General features: G+C 32.9%; 1 protein-coding gene across 1 annotated transcript in view; it reads right to left on the minus strand.

Annotated features, from left to right (window-relative positions):
• Window positions 1-24,711, minus strand: part of LOC141451336 (acid sphingomyelinase-like phosphodiesterase 3b) — a 267,887-nt gene that overhangs the window by 22,090 nt on the left and 221,086 nt on the right. Inside the window, exons 4-5 of the mRNA XM_074122628.1 lie at window positions 2,233-2,438; window positions 421-575 (exon numbers count right to left, since the gene is read on the minus strand). Coding sequence (XP_073978729.1) covers window positions 421-575; window positions 2,233-2,438 — 361 coding nt within the window. The remainder of the gene's footprint in view (window positions 1-420; window positions 576-2,232; window positions 2,439-24,711) is intronic.

Here is a 24,711-nt window from a genome sequence, read left to right on the forward strand (position 1 = left end):
CTTATCCATTTAAATGTTTACCACAAAACCAGATTGGTTTGTAAATATTTTAGCAAGCAAAGCTAATTAACAGTGCCAATCTACTCTATAATCACATGCTAGGTGGAGAAGTCCATTGTAATATAATGATTTGTGTAATATGTTATCCGCCGAGTTGCGTAACCCTATTGAAGGTCGATGCTGAAGCGATACTTAAGAAAAATCACCGTCTTATTACCGATTATCGCATTTTGACTAATTCCACTGACAGCCCTCAAGTTTAGGTTATTCAGAATGGTAAGATGTGTAAAAAAAAAGTCATGGATACTTCTCACTATCAGGGTCAAACTATGCAATGTTAGGAAGACGAGTGTATTTGGAAAATTATAAACATTTTATTAGTGATTTCTATAAAAGTGATAGATAAATGAATATATTCACTGTTGCTTTTTTCTCGGAAGACTTTTCCATTAGAGTTTCCAGCCAATACCATTGCCCTCCAGGGTCATCCTCGGTTCCAGTTCCTATCCACAAGTTTGTGTTGAGCGCGATTAATCTTAGTCTTCGAGACTTCTGCTCTATCATATAATAGCCACCTATAACAAAAACAATAAACCATGAGCATCATAAACATACACATTTTGTTGCTAATTTCCAAAATGCAACAGTGGGATTAGGTTTAAGTGCTTAAAAACTCTTAAAAATGCTATTTACCTTTTGTTGACAATATGAAGACTGAATAAAGAGAAATTATTAGACATTAATACAAAAACTTATTTCTAACTTCTCTCCTCTCCTCATTAGAGCAATGGTTCAAGAAATGGGCTATAAAGCTTAATGAAACTAAGTCGCAAAACATCACCTCACTCTTCGTCGCATTACTCTTCCTCCAGTCTTCTATAACCTAACACCTCTACCAGTAGTAAACGTTGCCCGCTACCTTGGGCTTTACTTAGACCGAAGACTTTCTTGGAACCCCCACACTAGACTTAAAAGAACAGAACTGAACAGACGTTATCCACTACTTAAAAGACTCTTAGACAATAGATCAAGACTCTCCCTGGACAACAAAAGACTGATTTATACTTCTATTTTGAAACCCATCTGGGCTTATGGAATAGAGCTGTGGGGTTCAACCATACGCTCAAATCTCCAAAGGATTCAATCTCTTCAATCTAAAATACTTCGAACCATCGTAAACGCTCCATTTTATGTCTCCAACCTGACTATACACTCTGACCTTAACATTCCTTTTGTCACCCAAGTTGCTAAAACACGATACAGAAAACTCCACTTCAGCCTGCAATCTCATATAAATCCTCTAGCTCAAAATCTTTCTTCTAGAACTCTTCCTGACAACCCGACAAGACGTCTTAAAAGACAGTGGCCTCGTGATCTCCTTCCAAGTGAAGAGAGTGACTAACCAACTAATGTTTGGTAGTGTTACCACTGGGTAACTTCTCCACTCATTTGCTTCATTTGTAACTCTGTTATTGTTACTTATTGCGCCAACGCGCTAATTGTAGCATAAATAAACGCAAAAAAACTTCTTATTTACCTAATTGTTATTCGAAAATTTATTTAAAATATTTCCTTTTTAAAAATCAGTTTGCTAATTGTACGAGTATACATATATTTCCGCTTAAATAAAATTGAAAACCTAGTAGAGCGGAAATGGCAGATTTGGGCTAGAAATAAATAAAATAACAATAAATTGGTTAGCTTGGTACTGGATTCTAATGAGGGTTCGAATCCAGCTGCCGGCCCTTAGATTATTTCTTCCTAGGAGCTTCTTACAGTTTACTGTCGGGTGACGGGCATTGTTTTCTGTAACGAGAGAACACTGCCTGGTGGCCAGTAGTTCTTCTGGCGCCAGATGTTGATGCGACTTAAAAAAAAGGTGAATTTAATTAAGTGAAGTAGCAATCTGAACTTCCCCTTTTTGATTCTAGGTTTTAAAAATAACACCTTTACTTTTGATACAATAATTCATTTTATTACAACGTTGTAGAGAAAAAGCACCTTTCATTCCATTTACTTATCCTGTTTATTGTACCATTAGAAATCTAGTACCTAGAAAGTTAAAATACAGGAAAATAAATAGGCAGAAGAAAGAGAAGTGGCCATTTGAAGCTGTTTTAGAAATCTCTTTGTTCAACTAAAAGTATACAGAGTTCAGTTTTACTACAGTTGACCTAGTGCTCATGACATTCTGTTACGGCAAAAAATGGCAATTATTAATCACAACCACACCTTTTATAAATGAGTTGAGCGCTTCAGTTGGAAGCCAATGCCTCCACAATTGTCCAAGCTGAATAAGTATTTCTGGTGAAGATGGATCAGCTTCGCCCAATACTGGAAATACAAACTGCGATGTGAAAGTTCTGGACAATAGATCAGTTAGATTTTTTAAAGCGTCAACTTTTTCATCCAATGCCAGTGAATCTGTTACACCATCACTGAAACAACAGAATAAAAAATATTTTATCAGTTAAAAGTTCCATTTTCATTAGGCTTGGAAACGTTTTTTTTTTTTGCTTTAGTTGATTTTTTTTTTATTGTTAACATTCTTTTATAAGAAAGGGATTCTCAAAAGTGGCATTAAAACCGAAACACATGAATTGAAACAATTTTTGTTTTGTTTCAATGACCTTAAAATTGTTGATAGAAATTTTTTCAAAAAATAAACATAGATAAAAGAGAATTGTAGTAGAAGATTTAACAAAGCTACTACAATAGTAATTACACTCAGTTTATTATAATATTTATATTTATTTAGGCTTTAAAATTCATTTAAAAAGAGCTCTTTTCTAAGAAAAAAATTGGTTAAGCTCTTTTTTTCTTCTTTTTTTTTAATCAAAAGATGTTTAAGAGTATTCGAGGCAGAAGGTAACTGACTTGTCCGGATCTAGAGTTAGGATGCATGGCTAGAAAGAAGGAAGACAATGGCTTTAGTGAATGAGGCCACGGTTTAGCAGGAGATCACTAGTATTGTTGTGCTATCTGTTTGAAGATTGGCAGGGCAATGGAATAATTTTTATACAATTTTTTAACAAATTAGTGGGAGTGTGAAAGAAAATCATTTTAGGGCTGCCCAAAAGGAATGAAGCTCTTCTAGGTATCCTGGGGGATAGAAGGTAAATTTGTGGGAATAAAAGAAAGCTGAAGATTGAACAGGTAGATCTCAAACATTTCTTTCAAATATATAGACTTAATTTATTTTAAATAATGAGCAAGTTCGCCAAGCAATAAAAAATTTCATTTTACATCAAAGAACTGGAAATAGGAGTTAGAGAAAACAGTTTTCTTCTAGAAATCTCCGCATTTTTCTTATAATTAATTTGCTCTAATCAAAAAAAGACTTAACTTAGCCAATCATAGCTTGACAAACACATAATTTGAGAGGTTAATCAATGCAAACAATTCAAGTCCAACTTCTTGGTTTTTAGTATTTGTTTTTTAGTAAAGAAAAAAGCCTCATTAGCGTCTTAAAAGACTTTTTTGTTAAATCTCCCAGAATGGGATAGAAGACTATATAACAGGGTGATGTTGCTAGCTATTTGGCCAGCGGTTAGAGTTTTGGTGAACATTACAGCCTCGGTACGCACACCATGCCAAGGCTGAATCTCAATAGAATTAACATTATTCGCTGAGAATTAACATATTAATAGGCTTAGCTGGCTGGCTGTATCCATAGTCGATGGATTCACTCTCTTGTGTTGCCCGGCCATTAGTACAACCTTCATATTCAAAGTAGCCAAGATATTTTAAATTCATTTTGAAATAATTCACCAATAGTTATGAGGTAAACAGTTGGTTATTTCTCTTACTAAAATTAAATTTATAAATTCTATTGAAATTGCTTTGTGTCTGTTTGCAAGAAAATGGATGTACGCCGGCGATATTTGAATAAAATATTTGCTACCTCCAGAATAAATGTTGCCTTATTTGTTTCTACTTAATGAAGAAGGGTACGCTTTCAAAACTGAAGTGTTTGGCAAGAAAGGAACTTAATGGAACCAGTTTCGGAATTAATATTGGAGCATTTCGCTAATTTAAATTCCACTTCTAACCAGCTCAACCGGAAAAGGTGGATTACCTATTAAATGGCGCTAACAAAGTAGTATTCTCTCTCGTTATTTGAATAAGATCCTGAGGTACACTATCTTTCTACTCGAGTACTACAATTTCAACGATCAATAAATTAAAAAAACAATTTAAGGTTTACAAAAAATAATAATAGAACTTTGTTTGTGAAGAAATCATTTTTTATTCATTACATAAGAATAAAAACTCACAATGAGTCTCATTATGTAAAAATATCTTGTGAAACTACAATGCCCAGCAATCTGAGAGAGATCACCATCAAAGACATGGCAACTTCCTCACCATTAAAACAACATTTCTAACATCGATCTCAACGACAAGAATGAAATAAAGGACAATTGAAATAAAGAAATGAATTGGTTTTACAAATATCTCTAGGCTGAAATCTGATTTACTCCTCTGTTTGACAATTTTGGGACCTGGAAATTTAGCGATTATTCTCATAGATGAAATAGGATTTGGTTGTGAAAATAAATATTAAAAAAATTGGTTAGTTTTTTCGAACGCCATGGCTGTTGACATCTGCGCCGATCAGCTCCTACCGTCACCTTCTTTTAATTCATTAAGAAATCCTGACGAAGAGCACTATCTGAGGATAACACTTTCCATCTCCTACATTGGTGTAAGCAACAGCTTCTTGCATGGGATATCGACGATTGATAGTTTCTAGGACCACCTAGAAAATTGCAAAAAAAATTATTTATAAATATGTGTTAACACATAGCCGACCACTCTGGAAAATCTCCCCGTTTTGCAAAATGTCAGTGCACGACCGATCGGGTAAAACTCTCCGTTTGACAATGCAATGCAATGGAGTAATGAATACATGGTTTTAAGTATATGCAGGCCTATGCTATCTAGCGGCATTTATCAAACTAATGAGCAAATATAGTTCCAGCTGTCGCGACTAAGTTGTAAGAACATGAATAACTAAGCAATACGAAAAGCTAAGGGTGAAAAAATAGATACCAATGCCAAAAGTATATCCAGCAAGGTACTAGGGAAAAGCATCAAGTATGTGATACCAGATATGAATGAAAATTATCGACTTGTAAATCGTTGAAATTATAGCCTACCACAGCGTCCTTATTACATACCAACTTGTCTCAGAGTTTTGAGAAAAAGGTTACTGGCGGCAAGAAAAAATATCCACACAGACAATGTAGAGTCTGTTCTTCTAATAAAAAAAACTGGATATACTCGCTATATTTGTAAAAGTTGTGGATTACCATGGTACAAACTTATATGTTTCGAAAGATATCACACTTTACAGAAATGAATATATAATAGGCTTCGTGACAGTAAATTATTAAACTAAGGATTCAAAATTGGCGAGGAATCGGTCAAATAAAAGTTTCTGTAACTCAACCAACCCGCATAGCCACGCCCTGAAAAATGCAATTCCTATTTGACCGATTCCTCGCCAGTCTTGAATCTTCAGTTTACAGAAATACTAAATTTTACAAAATACTAATAATAATAATAATAATAATAATAGTCTTTATTCAAGACTGCCTCCTGGCCATCGACCATCGGGGGAGTCGGTCATCTCATACATTAAATTAAACAGATTTGGTACATTACTAGTAAAATACAAAAACCAAATAAAAAGTAAAAAATACAAAAGAAATGAGATGGAAAATTTACACAAAAACAATACAAACGGGAAAATAAAAGAAAAACTTCTCCAAATAAGCAAAAGCAAAATAAATTGTAAACTTGTATGCTTATGCAAAAAATAAAAACAAAATAAAGCAAAAAATAATTTAATTAAATAATAAAAGATACTTAAATGAGAAAAAAAGACAAAAAAAGAAAAGAAATAAAAACAAATAAATAGCTAAAATAGATAATAGTAATATAGAGAAATAATCATCTCACATTTTATCTACGCACTAGAGTTTACATTTTGACGTAATCTTGAGGCAATCTTACAGAAATTGACAATTGAATTCCAGCCGTACTCTCCATTTAAGTATTTTATTAACACATCTTTCTGCAATATCTCCTGCTTTAAACATTTTAATCTTATTTCTTTTAATCTGGGACAGACAGCTATGAAGTGGAAAGAGTCTTCCGTTTGAGACAAGTTACATAAGTTACAGAGTGAGCTATGTTCGCTATGTTGATAGATTTTAAAGTTTAAGTTCAACAGGCCACTTCTGGCCTTCATGATCCAAACACTATCGCTCATGTTATTGTCGTACACATAGCTAATACACTTATGCTCAAAGTTCAGCTCTCTGTACATCATGTTTGAAATTGATCTCTGTGCCCTTTCAATGAATTCTGCATGAAATATTGTTTCCAAACGGTTACGTATTTTATCAAATTCAGATTTCCAATTGCTCATATTCTCAAAAGAAATATCCGCAGTTATATTAAATTTATTTATGAGTTTTTCTAAATCAGAATACCAAAATAGTTTTTTTGCTATTAATTCTTTTGTCATTAAGAGAGGGTATCTATTAGCAGGAAGTTGCGTAATTTTAACTATGTAATTTAAGTGCAGTCTGAGCGTGTAGATGAAGAGATGTGTCGAGTTTGTTTCTAGATACAGCAGATATGTAGGGGTGAACCGCGGAAGATTAAAACATTTTTTTAAAAAGAATCTTTGCAGCTTCTCCGCCTCTTCAAACATATTTCCTCCCCACACCTGTGCACCATAGCACATTACTGTCCTAGAAACTGTATTAAATACATTTCTCTTAGCAGAAAATGGTATATCTCGATTTTTCATAAAATAATTCCACACTGAATTTAGTGCTATTTTTGATTTGTGAAGTTTATCATGATACAAAATACTATTTTATGTCATTTGAATTAAAATAAATGAATATTAATTAACTAATCACTAGTTTATTTCTTTCATAGTTTATAAATGCGTAATTGTGGTCTATATTTGAGAACTGCACTTGTCGCACGTAACAAATGCGCGGTGGATAGTTTATATTCAGTTACAACTCGTGCGGCCGGTAATGTGTTAAGATATTTTAACAAAGATACAGGCAAGAGGCTTGGTGAAATTATTTTTTTTTATAATAATAATATCTAGGTTCAAAACCAGTCTCTTGATATTTTATTTTGTTTAATGTAGAATTAAAATAAATGTTTACGTACATTTTACAAGTAGTAGGGGCATATTTTTTTGGAAGGAGGCGAGTGGAGCGTAGGAAGCTAATCGCAAGATCAGAGGGGATTAAAGCTTTTAGTGCTGTCTTGCACAGAAAGCTGTAAAGGAGCTCCTAGTTAAGATTTCTGTTAACCCTCGCTCTCCATTATCTCTCATCTTTGCTTTTAACTTTTCATGAACTGTTTGGAAAGTGACCCCTTAACCAAAGGCTAATGTTAGCTTTTCCATTATAAAAATAACTTTTTTCTTGTTGGAAAAAAATGAAAGAAAAGTTCAAGACTGCATAACTTCATTTCATTGCCTATTACAAAATGTTTTCATTTTTCTTAGCACAAAACTTATCAACTCGCGAAGATTATAAAGAATTTTTCAATTAAACAACATTTTAAAAAAAACTTTGCTAATAAATAGATTTGATTTTCTTTTAAGATGAAAACAAAATGCATAAATATTTTGTTTTCCAAGCTGATGACCACACATTCAATAAGGTAATAAAACTTTTGTTTTTGATAATTTTGAACATTATAGAGTTGAATTTCTGGGTACTAAGTAAATAAATCAAGGTGGCAATAAACCAAGTTATGAGGCAAGATTGTGCAGAGGTACTACTTGTCTGAATGCCTTGTGGTATGCAGATGATGTAATATTATTACAGTATAATGGGAAAGATTTACAGCGTTCAGTACATAAGCTAAATCAAATTAGTAGACAGCAATATAATTTGAACATATCTGATACTAAAACAAAAGGTAATGAGATAATAACAAACCTTGATAAAGTTTAAAGTTAAGCAATATCAATATGACATCGTTGAGAAAAGAAAAGTCTAAATCGCATGATAACGACAAGAATATCTAAAAATACAGGATATAAGACAATCATTAAGAAAAAAAGGTATGGATATAGAACTGTGAAACGGAACGTATGCATTCAAACTCCTATGATACACGATAATTATAAAGAAAATAAAGATCATTACTTTAAATCAAAAAAGAAAAAAAAAAAACTAAAAAGGAACACAATATAATCTGTGTTCGTGAGTTTGTTTGAACAGAATATTGATAAAACGAAAAGTTGCAGTACTTTGTTAACTTTTAACAAACGAAATCTTTTAACCGTAAATGCGGCTTTACCGATAGATTTTTTTCCCCACTTATTCATGACTAGCTTGAAAATGCTTCTAAAGATTTCATTTAACTTTTTTTTATATTTAGAATACATATACCTAAAGGCTTATCACTTTTCAAAAATTTATTGAGTGGAGGCTAATCTTGAAAATGAAACGATACGATTCTCCTCTAAAGTGGAATGAACAGCTTTATCACCTGCTTAATTAGGTAGACACATTAAGGGACCTAAAAGCATTTTCAGAATTTCAAAAATCAATTAAACGGAAGAATGACTTTGAAGAAGACTTTTCTTAGTTTTTAAAAAATTTTACTTCCTCTTACTCCTCTTACTAGAAGTACTAGAGGTACTGCGAATCGCGATACCCTTCCACGATATATACGTACATTAAACCTAGTCTGCTATTAGAATAGGAAATAAACAAAAACACTTTTAATTTGAAACATTGATTCTAGGAGGCTTTGAGAAACAGAGAACATTAAATTTGAACCTATTTTCGCAGTTGTAGATGGCACCACTTGATGCAATAATAATCTCATCCTTTACAATTTAATTTTATATGCCCAGTTCTCCTGCTAAGAAGAACAGAACTTCAGTAAACTTAATAGCAAAGTTGCTGAATCAGATAAACTGTAAACAATAATTCTCAATAAAGGAAGGTATTCGCTCAGTGGTAGGTGTGATCCTGGATTCGAATCCAGGTCCTGCTGGCCCTTAGAATTTTTGTTCCTGTAAGACTCTTACAGAGCTCTCTGTCCAGCGATGGGCACTTTTATCTTTAACGAGAGAACAATGGAGGCCGGTAGTGTACTGAAAAACACTCAAGGCACAATATCCTCACAAAAAACGCACCTTAAAGCAAATAATAATAATAATAATAATAATAATAATAATAATAATAATAATAATAATAATAATACCAGCTAATGACCATAGTCGTCGATGCGCCAAAAAAAAAAAAAAAAAAAAATTATAATAATAATAATAAATACCAGCAGCTGACCCTTAGATTTTCTCTTCCTAGGAGCTTCTTACAGCTCACTGTCCGGTGATGGACAGTGTTGTCTGTAACAAGAGAACACTGTCCGGAGGCCGGCAGTGCACTGAAACAAGCTTCGGGCGCCAATAACCTAAGATGTTGATGCGCCAAAAAATTAAAAAAATAAAAATAAAAAAAAATAAAAATAATAATATAGGGAAGGGATTAGCTATGAGGTTAGCATGCTGGACTCCCACGCGGAGGTCCCGGGTTCGAATCCAGCAGCTGACCCTTAGATTTTCTCTTCCTAGGAGCTTCTTACAGCTCACTGTCCGGTGATGGACAGTGTTGTCTGTAACGAGAGAACACTGTCCGGAGGCCGGCAGTGCACTGAAAAAAGCTCCGGGCGCTAATAACCTCAGCTGTTGATGCGCCAAAAAAAAAAAAAAAAAAAAAATAATAATAATTTAGTTTAGAGGTTAAATGGAAGAGGAATATCGAGTACTCTTCCCAAAGTGTAAATGTAGAGTGAAAGAATTTTATTGGTATAATTGTATTTATTAGCGTGAATGTATTTATTGGCGTGAATGATTGTATAACTGTATAGTATTTAGTTGTAGGTATAGCTATTGTAGCCGGGTGTAGGAATATTTATAAGAGTACTACTCCCAGTTAGAATTAAGGACTATTAACAGGGAAAGGAATATTTATAAAAGTACTTCCCTTCAAGAGCAAATAACCTTTTGGCCAAGAAAGAAACGAGTTGAGTCTACATGATATTACTATAAGGAAGCACATCGATAATTTACTTACAATTATTTTAATTTATCTTACTGATAAGAGGCATACGGGGTTTGGTTAACCCCAAAATGAGGAAAATGTAAGGGATGGCAACTATGTATCCACCCTCCCCCTCATCGACTGAGTCGATGATGTAAGAGGGGATATGTGGAGGCATTGTTCGTAACCTGGAGCTCCACTAACCTTGCTGGTCAAGGTTCAGCGTCGGATGCGCATGGGTTGCAAGAACTTCTGCCATCCCATGTAGTGGAGCAATATGTTCGAGAAGAACAGATATTAGAGGCGCTAATAACCTCGGCTGTTGATGCGCCAAAAAAAATAATAATAATAGTGTTTTATTTTATTTTTAAAAGACAAATTAGCTTGTGATATACGTAAATTATTACTATTATTATGTTGTGACACAAGGAGCTTAGTATATTCAACTATTACAGTAACAAAATTAAGAACAAATTTCTCTTTGAAGATAAGTTGAACAAAAAGGAGCGAGATTGTTGGAGAAAAAAAGGGCACTTCGTGTTTAGAATGTATAATTAACTGTTTATTGAGAATAAAAGAGTTCGTTAAAGAAGTTAAGAATGAAACAAAAAGAAATCTAATCTTACTGGTCGTTATGAATCTTTTGAAATTGCTTTGATTACCCAAGGGAACAATCGAGTCCTACTTCTCGTTACTATGAAAAGCTTAAAGGTAAATACCTTTGATGTAGAATACAGCTAATTGTTATGGAGAATCATTTAAGATGGAAATACTGAGTGGAATTTCAAAAGCATTAAAGGGATTAGATTCATTTCAGATCTTACCTAGTATAGCAGAAGTGCCTAGATTAGATTGCCTCGCACTCTAATATGGAGATGTCTAATAACTAATTTAATTAAGTGTCTCTCACTAACGTCGCAACCGCAGTTAAATTTACCAGGGCTCGTATACTATGCAGGGTCCTTAGAACACATGGCTACCACAATAAATTATTCTTTATTTATCATTTATTTTCCTCTTCCTGGCCTTTATTTTGAAATGAAAATGAAACATGTCTGTACAGTTGAGTACTTAAAACTTTAATCTAGTTGTTGCGTGTTCTTTTTGCGATATCAATAAAACAAAAGAATATGGAAGTCTTACCTCGCTATAGTTGGCTACAGATAGCACTTTTCTTAAACTCGGTACCTTCATTCTACCAATTCCAATTATACAAAGTGCTTAGGGAATTAGGAAAAACTTCTCAAATATCTTCTTTTTTCTATTCTCAAAGACCCTTTCCAAAAATTCTAAAGTTGATTCCTTTTGTCCACATCTCAATATGTTGTTGAGATGAGTGGTTGAGGATAATCGAATCCGGAAATTTGGAATAAGTTCTGATGACTTCTCTATTGACTCTATTTCTGGAGCAACAGTTTGATCGGGGCTCCATAATCAATAGGTTTTTATCATTGAAAACTATAAAACAAATAGCCATAATACGGAAGGGGTAATAAATAATACTTTTTAAGTTGCAAAGTGTTACTCAGCTCACGGAAAACACCAATAAATAAATAATAAAAAACATCCTCTCTATCCGCATTGAGTGACCAAGTCGGTTTAAAAGAGATGAAAAAGAAGCTTACATTAAAGTAGTATTCGCCTAATTTTATAAGGAGTAAGTCAATCCAAATCTTCTCAGTAAAGAGAAAACACTCTAAGGAGGGTGAAACCACCGTTTAAACAAAATTTTGGATCAAAACTGTTTCTTATAGCAATCCAGGCCTCCATTAATTTGATAAAGAGATGGTAAAATACAAAAATAATAGGATTCACATGTTTTAATGCCAGGGCAACTCTTAAGGTGTAGTCCCCTATTTCTAGAAAATAAATCGGGAAGAATAATCTTTAAATGTCAGAATTGAGAAGAAATTAGAGGCGAATAGGTGGCTAAAGTTAGTTCGGTACAATATGACTTGGTTTGAATTAGGCTCATTGAACTGGCAGCCAGATGCAGACAAATTGTTGACAATAATGGCAAACATACCATTAATTAAATGCATGTGTACCAAGTCCAGGTGGTTTAAATTTTACCCTACAATTAATAAACACGAGACAATACCGTAACGAGAGTGCAAATTGTTAACATTGTTAGCCAAACGAAAACAGCAAACATTAACACCTATGTAACGCTAATTTGGATACATGTGGATTATTCAGATTTATCAAAAGTAGCTTTTAGATATAGCTATTATGTGAGTAACGCATACCACAATCAAATCTCATACTGCCCAGTTCTAAATCCATGTAGAAATTGACACTAATGACCCCCATCTCGCCATCATATATATGAAAGGTTTATACCGTACATTAGGGTTTGTTTTTGTGTGTGACGACATAGAATTGTGTGTGGTTTAGAGAAAGAGGTTTGATATACCATATTCGTAGCTAGCTAGACCCACTGTCTGTCGCGGCAGCCATTGTTTGCTCACACCACAAATACACATTCTCTGTAACATGCTAATATATCTTCCAGCATAGCCCAGCATGAAAAGCAGTCCGGAGGTCGTACGCGCACTCATTAGTACCACTGCCAACGTAACACGCAAACTGTACTCCATTTTCACGATGGGTAGTATGTGAGTGCGTTCTTGCTTTTGCTATTTGACATATCACGGGAATTTTAAACTCCTCTCTAAACTGTTATACCGATCATTTTAATCCACAAACAGAATTAAAAACGAAATTCTGTTAAGAGAGAACCAATTATTTTCTCTTAGTTTACATATTAATTATGATAAAGAAAAAAAAAACATTGAATGCTATGGACGTCTCTAAGATGGAGGAACAAGTAGAAATCTAATCGAACAGGAAGCCAATTCGGTATTTTTCCTTGTATATTACCTTACATTTTCCAAATGAAGGCGACCCTTTATGTATATTTCAGCTTTGGCCTTAAAAGTAGGTGACAGCGGAAGAAATAGTAGAAATCTAGTGAAAGATGAAGCCTAATCGTTATTTTTCCGCTGTATTTTACCATACATTTTCCAAATGAAGGCGACCCTTTATGTATATTTCAGCTTTGGCCTTAAAATTAGATAACAGAGACAAAATAAGTAGAAATCTAAACGAACTGGAAGCCAATTCGGTATTTTTCCTTGTATTTTACCTTACATTTTCCAAATGAAGGCGACCCTTTATGTACATTTCAGCTTTGGACTTAAAACTAGATAACGGAGACAAAACAAGTAGAAATCTAAACGAACTGGAAGCCAATTCGGTATTTTTCCGCTGTATTTTACCTTATATTTTCCAAATGAAAGCGACCCTTTATGTATATTTCAGCTTTGGCCTTAAAACTAGATAACAGAGACAAAATAAGTAGAAATCTAAACTTACTGGAAGCCAATTCGGTATTTTTCCTTGTATTTTACCTTACATTTTCCAAATGAAGGCGACCCTTTATGTATATTTCAGCTTTGGCCTTAAAACTAGATAACAGAGACAAACAAGTAGAAATCTAAACGAACTGGAAGCCAATTCGGTATTTTTCCTTGTATTTTACCTTACATTTTCCAAATGAAAGCGACCCTTTATGTATATTTCAGCTTTGGCCTTAAAACTAGATAACAGAGGCAAAATAAGTAGAAATCTAAACGAACTGGAAGCCAATTCGGTATTTTTCCTTGAATTTTACCTTACATTTTCCAAATGAAGGCGACCCTTTATGTATATTTCAGCTTTGGCCTTAAAACTAGATAACAGAGACAAAACAAGTAGAAATCTAAACGAACTGGAAGCCAATTCGGTATTTTTCCGCTGTATTTTACCTTTATTTTTATAAATCAAGGCTACCTTTAAATTTATTTTAACCTTCAGCATAATATTAAATGAGAGAGAAATAAAAATACAAAAGAATCTGAAACTATTTCGGTGATTTTCCCTTGTAAACTCTTCTTTTTTTCAAATGAATGCTTTTTTTCAATGATATGCTTACAAAATATCTATTGTACAAAATTATGTATCTTACTTTTCATAAAATAGGAAAGAAAATTGAATTTTGGGAAATTTTCACTTTAGTCCTCTGATTTTTCATTTTATACTACAGAATGAATGACTGTTAGCTTTTTACAATGAACATTCAACTTACTTTACTATCAACAAAAAAGTTTTTTTCCAGAGAAAAGAAACGTCTCCATCAGGAAGATGAACAGCTATACAATACTTCTCTTCACCTTGTATTTCAATCGAGACTGTATGGAGCATCAGAGCCGTGCACTTACTTTTGGATACAAAACTTTCAGGGGCTTTAAATGCTAAACAAACAAGTCGTTTACAAAAGAAGGCTGAAATGTTAAACTTAGTCTGTCACAAGTCGTTAAAATGGACTCATTAGCTGACAATAAATTTATTAAATTTTACGGTGGTTACCTTTTATAAATGCCACTGAAATTTTTCTCAAAAACTAAAAGAATGTTAACGATGGTGATGGAACACTAACAGAATGTACTATATTCTGCTTTGAATAGTGTTCTTGCTTTAATTGATATTATATTTTTTGGAGAAGAAGGGGAGGTAAACAATTTGTGGGCTAAGCTATATAACATAATATTTATGCAAATAATTTATTTCTCTTGTTTAAATAATTGCTCATTATTATAAAAAAATTAGTAAAGGAAGTTTAAATTTCGAACACTTTTGTTCGAAAATACGTACATTTATGTATAACTGCTGAGTGTATTTAATCAGTTAAATTTTATTTTTTGCCCAAATCATACAATGCCTCTTCATGTAAAGCCTGTCCCTCTAAAATCAAATTCATTATTTTCTCTTAATAGGAACAGCTTGCCTCCATCAAGCGAAAGATACTTGAAATAATTTCTCTTCAACGAATTTATTGTTGAATTAAATTCAACGGAATGAAAATTTCCTTCCTATAAACCAGGAAGCTTACGTCATTCAATAACCGCTCTTTCATTCATTTTGACCGCTCTTGAGTAAAAGCTGCTGTGCTGACCCAAAGGATTTTTCATTTCATCAACTCACTATTTTGAAGTTTGGCTGGGAGTTCCTCCACTGTCACTCCACTGAAGGGGCGTCTCCACTTCCAGCCATTATCATGACGTTTATTTCTTTCATCTACATCATATTCACTGAGGATAAATCTTATTGATTAGTGAATAGCTGACTTGTTAAAGCTTTAAATTCAATGCGATAAAACATAATGTCAATTATGCAATAATTTGCATAATTAAAATTGATTATTAATTAGGTTTCAATCAGAAGAATTGATCAATACGTCAATGAACACTTCAATATTATTGCCAATTTTAAACGGTATTCACAATAATATTCACCATGAGGGTCCGATTATCGGCCTCAAACCACTCCGGAATCTTAGTACATTCGGAGCTACCCCTACAAACCAACGGATGGAAATTCCACTCCAAACTCACTCATTAAAAAATGAGAAAACAAAGTTGACTGTCAGAGTTCAATGAACTCAATTTATGTGCTTGACTGTACAGGTAATATTTTTAATTAAAAAAACATGCAAATTAAAGGGAACGAACATTTCTATAGATATAAATGCTGCTTAGGAACTGTTCTTTTCTTTAATTTTAAAGCAAAATATTAATATTGAAACAAAAAACTGATCTTTCTTTACACATAAAATGAACTCCAGTAGAATAAACAAATGTATTAGTTAATTAATTATTAAGGAAGAGTAATGGGTGAAAAGATGATGTAAAGAAGGGCATGGACGATAATGATGTAGGGCAGTGAATTAGACAAATTGCTAAGGTGGGCATTTATACTGGGAGCACTAGAATTAAATACAATATACTTAATTAACAGGTCTTAAGAGTTGTTGGGACTGGCAGCTGAAGGAACTGTTTGTTGCCTCAACACTCTGCCATCGTCTTTCTTTCTTTTGCGTTCACATTATAATGACACCTCATTTTAACTCATTCATTTTCTTTTTCAGCATCTATTTAATTGAGCAGGGAATTATATATATGTAAAAATAGAAGTTGGAATTTCAGCTGAAAGATATTTTAAACATGGCCACAAAGCTGGCCAGCTTAAATCCCAGTCTTCTTGTAATGCTTCTCCTTTGTCTGGCCCCACTGTAAATGTTTTTTTTCCAACAAAAATACAACATTTTTATCCATCTCATAATAGATTTATTTTTAGTAATTTCAGTACTATAGTTCTCTGAGCAGTTACATAAAGAAAATACTAGTATTATATTATGTATAATAATTTATAAAATATGATATGAATTGAAATATTTAGAACTTAATTCTAATCACAAGAAATTATACAGTAATTTGTGAGTAATTTCGCGTGGTATAATTATACATAAAGAGCAATATAAAACTAAATATTCACCTAGTAGTAGCATTGCATTACCCTTGAATAGCCCCACTTTGCGTAGAACTCAGTCTATATCTTTTAACCTAATAATATCACTAATTAATTAATTAATTAATTAATTTCTCTAGATTCTATGCTACGTTTTCTGTTTGAACGTAAAACATTATTCCAATAAGAGCACATTTCATAAATAAATTCTTGGCTGTCAACAAAATAACAGTAAAGAAATGTTACTTATCAACTATACATCAACTAATTTTTCATTATATATTTTTAATATTTCATTTATGAAGTTTTATTCATAATGATTAATCGACATTAAATATATTTAAGTAATTGAACTACTACTGAATTTTATATCGATATCCAGATCACAAGAGGTTATCTGTATCTTGATTAATAACATCTCTTATTGTTAATATTTATTTTCACAATTAGCGGACTTCTTTTTAACAATTATTTCAATGCATTGGTTTTTTTTTGCATTTTTTGGGGGGGGCAGAAAATTTTTAATATATTTTATTATTATTTTCTGATTGTAATTACAGTTGAAGTGGCCAATTTTATAGTAAAAAGGCGTTAGATTAATATACAATTAATAAATAAATAAGTTGACACAAAGAGGGAGAGAGATAAAATAAAGAAAGATTTTTAGTAAAACGATCAAACTCTTGCTAGCAGGGTGAAGGATTAAACAGAGAAGGTATACTCGGATTTCACAACTTAAGCACCAACACGTCTTAATCTTCTTTACAGATAAAGGCGACTTTGGAAAGTTTTAGATCTACCAATAGTGTTAGTACGTTAAGATGTGAAAGAAGCACCCTTTACATAGGGCACTTCTATAGAGAACCCTATTTCCTTCCAACTCCATACAATACAAAAGAGCCTCAGAAACTTGATATATAATGTACGAGATTACTGTATAATTTATCGTAGCGGACATCCATTTATTATTTGTATTGTTCAGGCTATTATAGTAGATCAATATTATAGAGTAAAAAAATGATGGAAAAATAATGTAAGCGTACAAAGTATTTTCATAAATTCAGATAAAGTAATAATGATTCTACAAATCTATTGCTCTAGAACAAGGTTCTATTGTTTTAGAAGGACTTAAAATGTTTCTGTGTCACGCTAAAAGTGCTGTCAGTGTCATCACCCAACGATGATTCAACATCTGTTGGTAGATGAAAATCCCAAACCACTCAAGGAAAAGAAAAACAAAAAAAATATTTTTTAATATATAAAATAAGTGCTCAAGCTTCCGAGTTCAGCAGTGAAGGGGAGGTTCACTTTAACAAACTGAATTTATAAGAGAAGCGACTTACAAATGTGAAATGTGAAAATGTCTCCCACTACCAAAGCCAGTAAAGGGCAACATAAGTCAATTTCAATGTTCTTCATAATTCTTACATAAAACTCCATGCACTAGTATATATATATTTTTTTTCTATTTAAGGCGCGTTAACATCTGAGATTATTGACGTACAGAGCGTTTTAAGGTGCACTTCCAGGCTCCGGACAGTGTGCTCTGTTACGGACACCACCGTTCGTTACCGGACAGTGAGCTATAAGAAACTCCTAGCAATCTAAGGGCCAGTAGCTGGAATCTTAACTGTGATCTCCACGTTGAAATCCAGTATTCGCGAATTACTCAGCTAATTCCAGCTAAAGTTAGGTGAAAATACCTTAACGTTTGTATCCTCTAAAAATTGCGCAAAAACTAGAATGAAATACCAACAAAAATTCCTTAAAAAAATATTTTAAGTTGCTACAAAAAATTATTACAGTGAAGGGATTTTGTACACTTAAAGTTATCAAATAAAAAAAAGCCTAAGCCCAAAAAAACGTTTTTCTAAGAATTTTCAAACTTAATGACCACTAAAGTTGCCTCTGAGCCTTAGTGCGTTTTAACCAGTGTAACATTTGGCAGAAAGATAAGGAAGAGTTTTAAGACATGATTAAATACAAAAGGCCTAATTTTGTTTGTTTTGTTGGGCTGAGAGAGATTACTAAATACATATTTAGTGCGATAAGTGTGGGTTTAAATGTTAAAACGCAGTAAAAAACAAAAAATCATGTGAGGAGTTCATGGTAGCTTATTTTTTTTCCAGCCAAATATCCAGACCACAAATCTTAATTGTATGGACCATTTTTAACTATAATCTTTGGAAAGGAATTATATGGAAAGGTTTTTTAAAACTTAACAATATTTGCCACAAGAGTATAATAAAAAAATGTTTAACAACTGGGAATAAAGCAATATTTGTAAGTTGACTGTCTTTTTAATATTATTCATAAACCAGTGTAACTACCAAGGTACAATTTTCATTTTTGCTTTATTACTATTTGCTTAAAACTTTTTATATTTTATGACATAACTCAAAGGGTCTGGATGAAGATCCCAGGAGAAGACCTTTTTTTTCATTCAACCTTCAAAAAAGTAGGGGAAGTATTACATTTATATATACAAATATATACTCTCCTTTGGGGATTGAAATCAGAAGTAGCACACTCTGACTATCAATGGGAAAAACACTCTCTAAATGATTTTCAATTAACTTTCTTTGTATTAAACTTTAAAAATTCTTAAAATGATTATTATTTAGTTAAATAAATAATTCAATCAATAGAAAAATTGTATCGTATGAGTTAGGACGTATAAGTCATATTGAAAGAGATTACAAAGCTATATTCGTATTATCCAGATATACAGTTGAATTCACATTGTGAGAAAGCATAGAACTTCATCTTCCTTAAAGGACATTGTAGTCAAAGTCTGCATTGAGGAACGCTTCAAGTGATCCTCATATTTGGGAGACAAAAAAACAAGGAGGAATGTCCTATGATTATAAGAAGATGAAAATAATAATACAGGCCTTATTAAGAAAAGTAAAATCCAAAGAAAAAATTGTAGAAATGGCTTTCAGTTTGTCTAGATTTCATCTTTTTCTTTCTCTGTCAACTACTTTTATGGCCAGAGCTAAAATATACAAAATAACAACTGGAGTGCTGGATTCCTAGGCGTGGATCTCAGAACAGATTCCAGTTGATAGCCCTTAAATTTCTTGATCCTTGCAGCTCCTGAAACCACCTAGAAGAGAACACTGTTCAGATGATGGTTTACGGTTAATTTTCTTGGTGCAGCCTCCAGAGCTTGGACCACCCCGTATCTACCACTGGAAGTAATCTGTCTTTCATGCTCTCGCCAATCCTCATCAACTTATTAAAGCTAACTTTAAATGTACAATTTAGCAAGCTCCTTTTTTCCTTTTGTAGCAATGCAAATCTAAGCAGAGTTTAACATCTGTACCACAATAGTTACAGGTTTAGGTATTATTGTAACCGCCCTTCTAATACAATCATTGTAACACTGGCTAGAGTTTCAAGAAGATTTAGTATCTTCTAAAGCCGCATACCCCAGACTGTCTTTCCCTGTAAGTGGATGAACGATGTCAGGGCCTAAGTCTTCCTAGCCCTTAGTACCTGTGAGACATCCACTTCACTTTTTTGCCTCTTTTATACTTTGCTTAGATGTAGTCCATCCTGAGTTTGTTTGCAATTTTCTTTTTTTCGCCAATTTTGTTAGCTACAAAGTTCTAGTGTTTTAAATTGGTAAGTACTTTGAATATTCGTTGCTGGAAACGATGTGATAACTATTTAGTCTTAGAAAAGCCACTTCCCCGTTACAAATATTTGGAAATAAGCCATCCTAAGAATATTCTTAGTTTTAAAGTTTTTAATTATAAGTTTAGACATAACAATTAAAACTTTTTCTCAAAGTTGACTCGTCGACAGAGACCGGGTGGTTGTGAAATATCTGTTTACATAATAAAATTAATAAGTTAACTGTGATTAAAATGGAACCCTTCCACTTAACTTAATTCCTGTACTTAACAAACTTGATTATATCCTGCTACAGAAATAAAATTAATATTTAATAATTTAGGAAAACAAAATACTTTATTTTTCCTCTGGATTACTTCATTAAAAAATAAATGTTCTTTAAAATAATTAAAAATGTAAGTTCAATTTAAAACTATTTACTTTCATTAATGAATCTTTACTCAACATATTTTAAAATTAATAACATACTTTGTAATCAATAAGAGCTACACAAACCATTCAGACAGAGATGTTTGGAGAACCGCCAATGTCTGCTAGTATGGTTCATAACAAAATGGGTTGGAAGTCGGCCTTTTCCAAGGTTTGATATCTCTTTCTTTTTACTGCAGATAAGTAATCAATGAATTAGTATTTTCCTAGGGAGATATAGAGCGCTTCCAGCCATTTCTACGTAAAAAGTTAAATCAATGCTGGTGTTGGACTGTGTGTTAAGGCAACGTGTCGAGGGCTGAGTTAGTAGAAATCGAGGGCAACCATCGTCGAACCTAAAATCGTTGAGCATGTAAATGAAATTTCAATCTGCGATATAAAACTCTAATATTTCTTTATTTTATTCACCCTAGCACAAGCAGGTGTTACGATCATTTCCAATTTCTGAAATAAGGATTTCACCAAAATTAAATGTTTTAAGGAAGTCTTTGATGCATATTAGTTTCGGGAATGTGTAGGTACTTTTCATTTTATCTTCCCCAAATCTTGTTTTTCCACTTTTGGGTCGCAATTGACCCCTTCGAACACCCTAAGCCTGTGAATATATATGATCGTCGGTAGGCAGCGTAAGTGATGTGGTGGTTTTAAATGAGATACCCTCAGAGCCTTAAAGAAGTGATTAGTCCACTTCTTGATGAGAGGGCGTGTGTGCTAGCCACCAGATAGTGGGGTGCTAAACTGGTTGCCACAGATAAATCTCTTCCTTTAGGATGCTTAACTAAAACTAAAAGCACAACTGGATGGCGTATAACACAATTTGTATTTAGATGATGACTTGTCACCAGTTGAATTTATTATGATCTCTCATTCCTCTGCAAACTTCTCCATTCTCAAATAGACTGTCCTTACCTTCTTTCTCTAATTTCTTTTAATATCTCATCCCATACTACACGACATTCTTCTCCGTTCAATGTACCGTACTGCGAACATTATTACGTTTTTTACTCCCCTATCTTTCGTATGATGCGGACAGCCAATCATTTTAACTTAGATATTTTTGGCACTGATATACAAAAATTTCTAAATATCGCCTGATGTCAACGATTTCTTTGAACTATTTTTATTATTAATGTTATTATTGTTGTATCTGTAAATTGGATTATAGATCCGTTTTTTATTTAAAAATAAAATAAAATAATTTCGAGCGAAGCTAATAGATCCTAAAATAAGATATTGATGAAGATAATTAGCAAAACATTATTGAAAAGGATCTTAAAAAGTCTTCTAGATAGCGATACTGAAGAAAGACTCACTTTGTTAACTTAAATCGATTAGTGAAGAAAGCTGGTTAACGTAATATGATTGAGAGTGTGTAGATAGATTAAGCTGTCTACGATCTCTTTCAACAACTATATTAAAAGTATGACTTCCTCAGTAGAAGAAAGGTTGCCCGAGGTTGTGCTGCTGTTTCTGTAGAAATAGGATAATAAGAGGGTACTGGCGTAGTTGGCTGGCTGGCTAGATAGAGCGACGTATGCCCCTACAAGCGTATTTTCTGCTATCGTTGATTGACAGCTAAGTTTTCTCTACTTGTCAGAATAATTTTTCTTCTTATTGCCATAAAGTCTGTTGCTCTCTTCCCATCACTAAACTGGGATACTTGTTGGGCTGACAGGTCTCCTCTAGTGAAATGTGCTATTTTCATTAGTTGGTATCTTATCGTCGTCTAAATTTTGTTTTCCTCCTAGCACATAATAATTTAAACAATTACCGAATAAGTAGTAATCTTGGATTTTTTGAATAACTTAAATGTTTCTTTTAACATCCAATCCCACGAGATGAATGGCAAAGATTGTTAAGACGTCGAGGGGGAGAGTTATTGGTGTTTTTCTACAGTTTTTACCCTGAAAAACGCCAATAAACAACCATTTATTTAATGAGAAAATGAAGTGCAATATATTACCTCCGTCTAAGAAAGTAAATCGATAATTGCCTGAAATAGTAGACATTATTTTACTTAAAAAAACTTCTTCGCAACACTTCTACTTATACACTTTTACTCACCCATCTTTCAGAAACTGATCATCTTCTCCAAGGAAGATATAATAAAATAGATGCAGACAGCTGGTAGGAATTATAAATTGGAAAGTTGCAGCAAAAAATAGGGAAGGCTGCTGGTGGAAGCATATTTCCGAAACTAAGGCTCATTAAACGGATATTGGATTTAATAATAATAAATAATGAAATGAAATAGAGGAAACAAAGTTTATAAAAAATAACTTTGAAATTATTATTATAATAATTAAAAAGAATGAGTAAGTAGTTAATTAAAAAAAAAAAATAATAATAATAAAACCAACTTTGCAAAAATAAAAGCTGTAAAGATGTTGAAATTAAAAGAAAATAATGATCATTTTAAATAACTCATCACTCAGAAAAAATTACTGTTCAGCATTCTTTTTAGTTTCATTTTTAATTAAAAAAGTAAAATTCTAATCTAAGTGAAACAAAAAAAAAAAACTCCAGTTCTTTCAGAATTATTAATATTAAACAAATGAACAACTTGCCTTAAATCTGTTTTCTAGAGAGAGATAATTTTGGCTTTACAAACAGTGTAAAGCTTTACTGAGATGTCTTAAATCTTGGCGAATATTGTTGATTAGAAAATTGATCGAAATGGGATAGTAGCTTTGCAAAGGAGTTCATCTTCGTCTTAATCCTTTAGAAGGTCACAGATATTTTTAGCATGATTATTTTCTTTCAATTTGATGGTTTCAGATTTTCATCCTACTAGAAGTCTAAGTAAAGGATTTAAGCCTTCACTTATTTTTAGCTGATTTAGTCAAGGAGTATTTATATTACAGGATGCTATTTACAGAATAATAATTGATGTCGCATTGGGGAATCTAATTTTTCTATCACATTATGCTCCATAATTTTTGGATGCAGGAATAGGCGCCATCTTTCGTCCTCTCAAATAGCTCCTTTCTTTCCTTTTGTTTTTTGTTTTTCAAATACCTTTTCTTCCCAGAGTTCCTAATGCTCCTTCAAGGATTCCTTCTACCTTGGTCCTCTCAAATAGCTCCTTTCTTTCCTTTTGTTTTTTGTTTTTCAAATACCTTTTCTTCCCAGAGTTCCTAATGCTCCTTCAAGGATTCCTTCTACCTTGGTCCTCTCAAATAGCTCCTTTCTTTCCTTTTGTTTTTTGTTTTTCAAATACCTTTTCTTCCCAGAGTTCCTAATGCTCCTTCAAGGATTCCTTCTACCTTGGTCCTCTCAAATAGCTCCTTTCTTTCCTTTTGTTTTTTGTTTTTCAAATACCTTTTCTTCCCAGAGTTCCTAATGCTCCTTCAAGGATTCCTTCTACCTTGGTCCTCTCAAATAGCTCCTTTCTTTCCTTTTGTTTTTTGTTTTTCAAATACCTTTTCTTCCCAGAGTTCCTAATGCTCCTTCAAGGATTCCTTCTACCTTGGTCCTCTCAAATAGCTCCTTTCTTTCCTTTTGTTTTTTGTTTTTCAAATACCTTTTCTTCCCAGAGTTCCTAATGCTCCTTCAAGGATTCCTTCTACCTTGGTCCTCTCAAATAGCTCCTTTCTTTCCTTTTGTTTTTTGTTTTTCAAATACCTTTTCTTCCCAGAGTTCCTAATGCTCCTTCAAGGATTCCTTCTACCTTGGTTTTGAAATTCATTTTAGTCATGTACGTATGACTTACAGATGGTTACCTAAATTTTTCCCTCTTGAAAAGTTATTTTTCTATCAAGTTTAAAGTTTTGTGTTCACTAAGTATTTTTGACTCTGCTTTGTTGTACTAATCCTAGCTATCGTTTCAAGAAGTATGTGGCCAATTAATAGCAATGATTTTTTTTTTTATTTTGAAAGTTTTAACTTTCTTTTTATTAACTTTTTCCAAACGGTAAAAGATTTAATTAACCTGTTTAGTTTTGTAACATGTATACGTGAACGTGATTAGTGTTAGCGGTATACTGAGAAGCTCTGTATTAGGGCTATTCCCAGCGGCGAACATACAATGGTCCCTTTTGGCATATGAATTATTACAGTAAACTATTACCAAGGCTGAAGTTTGTGATAAATCAAAGCTACATCCATCTTTATGCAAACAAAGCTCCATGTATCTATAAATTAGACATTCAACATTTTGCTCAGTAATTTCTCATTTTTATTTTAG

The sequence above is a fragment of the Rhodnius prolixus genome, unplaced genomic scaffold, assembly GCF_049639745.1.
Source record: "Rhodnius prolixus isolate KJV_2025 unplaced genomic scaffold, Rpr scaffold_8, whole genome shotgun sequence".
NCBI lineage: Eukaryota > Metazoa > Arthropoda > Insecta > Hemiptera > Reduviidae > Rhodnius > Rhodnius prolixus.